This window comes from Arachis hypogaea, chromosome 2 (genome assembly GCF_003086295.3).
Source record: "Arachis hypogaea cultivar Tifrunner chromosome 2, arahy.Tifrunner.gnm2.J5K5, whole genome shotgun sequence".
Taxonomy (NCBI): Eukaryota; Viridiplantae; Streptophyta; class Magnoliopsida; order Fabales; family Fabaceae; genus Arachis; species Arachis hypogaea.
In genome coordinates this window covers 68,519,759-68,525,336 of record NC_092037.1, presented here as the reverse complement: position 1 = coordinate 68,525,336, position 5,578 = coordinate 68,519,759, and the positions used below count along the sequence as shown (strand labels likewise).

The 5,578-nt window shown below is 33.0% G+C and overlaps 1 protein-coding gene across 1 annotated transcript; it reads left to right on the top strand.

Annotated features, from left to right (window-relative positions):
- The first annotated feature begins 1,395 nt into the window (after positions 1-1,395).
- LOC112726590 (stemmadenine O-acetyltransferase-like) lies at positions 1,396-2,733 on the top strand. Its single transcript, XM_025776028.2, has one exon. It carries the CDS (start codon positions 1,396-1,398, stop codon positions 2,731-2,733), a length of 1,338 nt encoding a protein of 445 aa, XP_025631813.1.
- The last annotated feature ends 2,845 nt before the right edge of the window (positions 2,734-5,578 follow it).

Here is a 5,578-nt window from a genome sequence, read left to right as displayed (position 1 = left end):
AATCTACTATCTACTACTAATCAAAGCTACGTTCAAAACCTGTGGTGTGCATCCCAGCTAATAACTCGCTACACAATCCCAACCAAAGGAATGTAGAAATGCAAGCAAGATAAAAAAAAGGCAAGAAATCGGAGCATAAAAGAAGAAAAAATCAACCTGATGACGTCTAATGCAAGCCGAAAATCAAAAGCAAAAGCGCAGAACCAACGCACAAACGGCACAGGAAAATCCAAAGACACCGAGAGAAGAATGCGAAACGGTCTTTGATAGAAAAAGAGAAGAATGAAGAAAGTGATCCCAAACCGAGGGAAATAAAAAGAAGATGTGAAGCAGTTACCAAGCGTTTTTAAAATGGAAAGACAAAAGGCAAAAATAGAGGAAAAGACCGAAACATCCCCTCACATTTGATGCCATTATGATACCTCGAAAAACTCAAACTACCTTTCGGGAAGAACAATGGGCAAATGACAGAAAGCCCAAACCGACCAAAACCCGACCCGACCTTCCCTATCACAAATCGTGAAGCGGCCAGGGAACTCCCGCAGCTCTTGACCCTGACTAACGAATCCGGATTACGAGCCTCCCAAACACGACACCAACGTCACTTGCTCACAGACCTGGTTCCCATACCGACTACCTGGGTTTGGGCTTCCTCCCAACTGTTACGGACCCGACCTTCGGGTCCCACACCAGAACAGCCTCCGACTCGAATACCCGAGGTTGGCCCATTCCCTTTCTCTAGAAGGTCCGAATTGGCCTCCACATCTTCTAACCAATATTCAAATTCAAATACCTCTCTTATCTTAGCTAAATAAGATAAGATGAGATAACTTTCACTAGCTATATAAAGGGGAGTCAGAGGCCCCCTCAAGTACGCCATTCATTTCACACATTTTATACCTCTTAGATTCATTATGACTTGAGCTTTGGAGTGTCTTTGCAAGTATCACCTCCCATTGCTCCAGTCAGACAATTAGCAACCTCCATCTCACAACCAGTACCAGAGACATCTCGTACATAACTGAAATATGCAATATCAATAATTACGTGCTGCTTTAGGTTGATTTTATGTTGTCTCAATTTAAAAAGAAAAAACTGTTATATACATCGTTTATGTATTTCACTTGTAGTATTAAAAATGATTGATAAAAAGTGAGCGCAATAAACAAAATGTGCAAAATGAATAATTTTACAGAAAAATATACAAATAATTTTTAAAAGAGATGAAAAAATATACAAAAGAGATGAAAAAAAAGTATACAAATATAATCTGTAAAACAAACTAAATACCGTAGAAGAATTTTTCCTATATAAAGGTACACACGCACTAGTATACCAAGCAAACTCAAGCCTAAAAACGGTGCCTTATTTCAAAAATCGATTGAACCAACAACAATGATGCCTAAACTTGATATTGTGTCTATCAAGGTAATGGTAAAGCCATCGTCTCCAACTCCTAATCACCTTAGAGATTTCAAAATCTCCCTCCTTGATGAGATGGCTCCTCCAATCTATATTCCAATAATTTTATTCTACTCAGCCACTGATATTAATAGTTCCTTTGGAACTCATGATGTCGAGACCATATCCAATAAATTAAAGGTTTCTTTATCCAAAGTTCTCACTCTATATTACCCATTATGTGGAAGATTGAAATGTACCTCACCATCCTCTGTTGATTGTAATGATGAAGGTGTACCTTACATTGAGTATAAATTCCCCACTAACCTTACCGATATTCTCAAAAGGCCTCAATCCCAAATGAAGGAGCTTTTGCCATTTGACCCATATAATAATGTTTCTAGTAGTTTGGATCATAATGATGACAAACACAAAGTGACCATGGCGGTTCAGTTGAGTGAATTCAAGTGTGGGGGTATTGCACTTGGTGTGTGCCTCTCACACAAGGTAGCAGATGCCGAAGCAACATCATCATTCCTCAATGCTTGGGCTAAAACTGCAAAGGGTCTTTTCAACCAAGTAGACCCACCTCAAATGGATGCGGAATTGATTTTCCCTCCACGGGGAATAGAATGGGCCATGACTAGTCTCATGGTCGGTGGTGGCAATGAAAAGCTCGTGACCAAGTGTTTCTTGTTTAGTCCAACGGACTTGTCCAGATTGAGAGCTAGATTTGGAAGCTTTAATCCGACTCGCGTCGAAGCTGTCACAGCACTCATATGGAAATCAGCAATTCAAGTAGCAAAAGGAAGTTACAAGGCTTCTATGGTGTGCCACATCGTCAACATTCGCAACAGAATGGTGCCACCGTTGCCAAAAAACTTGTTTGGCAATCTTTGGCTTTATTCTATTTCTGAATTGGTGGATTTGGGTGACGGAGGTTATGGAACAGAAGAGTTGTGTGATTTGGTGGGGATGGTTAGGAATGCTATTAGAGAAACTAGTGCGGGTTATTCAGATATGCTGCTTCAAGGTGACGGTTTGGATGAGTTCGATGAATTCTTCAAGGAAGCAAGATTAAGGGTGGATGAAAATCTTGTTGCATGTTGTGGATTTAGTAGTTGGACAAGATTTGGTTTCTATGAAGTTGATTTTGGATGGGGGAAGCCAATTAAGGTGAGAAACATTAATTTGCCTATGAAGAATGTGACATATTTGATTCCTACAAGAACTGGGGATGGCATAGAGGCATGGGTAACCATGACCGAGCTTGATATGGATGAATTCCAGCGTAACTCCGACCTTCTCCAGTTTGCCTTGCTGGAATCTTAAGAGTTTTTATATATTTTCTTATAAAAATGTATGTCTGAGTGTGGGATAATAAAGAAATAAGTTTAATAGTTTAAATTTTTTTAATTATTCTTAAAATAATTAAATAATATTATATATATTAAATTAAATAAATTATCTTTGTGTTATTATATCTTTAACCTTACTAAATTTCCCATTTATTATTCGGTCCAACGTGAAACAGGCCAAATTATAAGTTGTATTTGCCAGGCCCATCTCAGATTTACTCTTAATTGTTATTGTTATTAGCATCATTCTCATTGTCATTCGGATTGGGTCGATTTGGAGATGTATTGTGTTATTTTGTCAAAAAGTAATGATTTATTGGACTTAACTTCCAAAATGATTTTTGAGATTAAAAATATGTATTAATTTTTTTTAAATTTTAATTATATTAATTATATTTTTGATATTGATAAAAGTATATCATATTAGTTTTTGATTCATTTTTCGTTAAGAGTATATTAACGTGCTTTGATTATGTTGACAGTTAATATACGTATTATTTTATGTTTTGGCCACATATAACGGTATGTTGACGAATCAGTTAGTAATATGTGGCATATTTATATAAATAATTTTATCACGTATCACAATATTATTGATCTATATGTCATCTTATACAACGTATTTTAATATTGTTTATCAACATATTATCTGTCATGCCATTATTGCATATACACTAAATTAGTTCTTGAATATGCATTAAATGATTCATTCTAGTTTTGGAAATTGAATGTTATGTACTAAATTAGTCTCTTAACTAATTTTTTTTTGTTATGAATTCAAAATTTTTAATATCTTTAAATATACTGATTTTAATTTATTTTTTTAACATGTTTAAATGTAAGTGCTTTAATAAATAGTTTTAAAATTATAATTTTAATCATACATTTTTTTTCATAATATTTTAATATTAATAACTATACGAGGTGGGCTAATTAACATCCCATGCAATAAGAGAAGAAATTACGTACTCACTTTAAATAAGATCATTAACTCATATGACCAAGTTATCATCTCTCTTTATAAATACCTAACAAACTCAGGTATTTCTTAACCTAATTCTCATATAAACTAGCTTAAACTCTTGCTAATTTAGATATCAAAATCCCTTATACGTACCTCCAATTACCGTCTTAAAGTTGATGTGAAGACACTTTAAGTACCTTTACTGTCATCTTTGATCCCTTTTGTCTAGTCCATTTACACACAATCGGTTTCAGGTATGCCTTGTAACAACAATTATGTTATTTAATAAAAAAATATAATTGGTTAAAAATATATATTTTTTAAATCCAAAAAATGCATACTCCATAGTAAATAAAAAAATATGTATTTTGATTCTGGATTTTTTTGTTAAAAACATGTGTTTTTGGACAAAAATAAAAAAGAGTAAATTGACAATTAAGTTCCTGAGAATTTGTACTTTGGACGGAATAGATGATAAATCCTTTATGATAATTTTTTGTTTGAAAAAATGGATTTTATCAACTTATCTTACATTTATTTATAGAAAATGCATAATTTTGTGAATTTTTTCTAATTGTATTCAATTGTGAAAAACATACTTTTTATTATTTAAAATTGTTACATTTAATTCATTTTTATCCAATTTGATGCCTTGATATGTTTGTTTAAGTGTTCAAGGTTTAGAAGTTAAGAATGGCTTGAAGAAATAAAAAAAAAACATACAAAAGTGGATGAATCATGAAAAAATGAAATTTTGGAAATCTGTCCAGTTGTGCATATGCAATACAAATGCGTACGAACGACTAGGGGCACGTGATTTACTTAAGTAAACACGTGGCTCACGATTTCAGGCCCAATTTTGACCAAATCCAACTCATTTCTGATGCATATGAAGGCAAGTCTCAAGAGGGATCAACCAAAAGAGTGTAGAAGTAGAGTAGTAGTAGTTTAGAATTATGTTTTAGGTTAATTCCTAAAGAGAGAAGCTCTAACATCTCTCTAGGAATTTAGAGTTTTTAGTTTAATTTCTCCTTAGATTTAGATTTTGATTTTGTTTTAATTTAGTTTTGTTTACTTTTTATTGTTCTAGTATCTTAGTTTATTTATTTTACTTATTAATTTTTATTTTTCTTTAATACAATTGATGTTCTTCATGTTTATTATTGCTTATTTGAATTGTTGTTATTGTTTTCTTGCATTGGTTAGCTATAATTTTTATTAATTCTTCTAATTTATGATATTTTTCTTTTATGCATTTCAAGTATTTGTTAAAATGCCTTCCTTAGTTTTAGAGTAGATTTTGCACTCTTGGCTTGGAATTGAGGACTTAAGTGACCTTAAGTCATTGATGTCCAAGATTGATTGGTGATTTAGGGTTGTTGGTTGGTTTTGTTTTCAGTGACGCTAATCTTTCACTAAACTAATTAGTGAGTTGGCTAGGACTTGTGAATTAAGATCAATTATGCCTAATTAACTTTTTTTCGATGTTAGAGGATGACGAAGTGGGATTAACTCTTCTTAATTACCATGTTTGTGGTCAATGACTTGGATAGGAACTCTTGACTCAATCATTGCCAAAATGCCTTTTTAGCACTTGAATTTTCTTGTTTACTCTTCACTTTCTTGTCATTTAATTTCTTGTTTTTTGCATTCAATCCTTTTTTCTCATAACTAATGATACACACACCTCACTATAATTTCTTTGAGAGACGACCCAGGATTTAAATTTTTAGTATTTATTGATTTGAATTGTGACATAATCTAAACTCTGATTTGGGTTATTTATTGGTTTGAAACTATACTACTGACGAAGCAATTCTTTTGAGAAAATTCTGAATCGACATTTGGCCCGCAT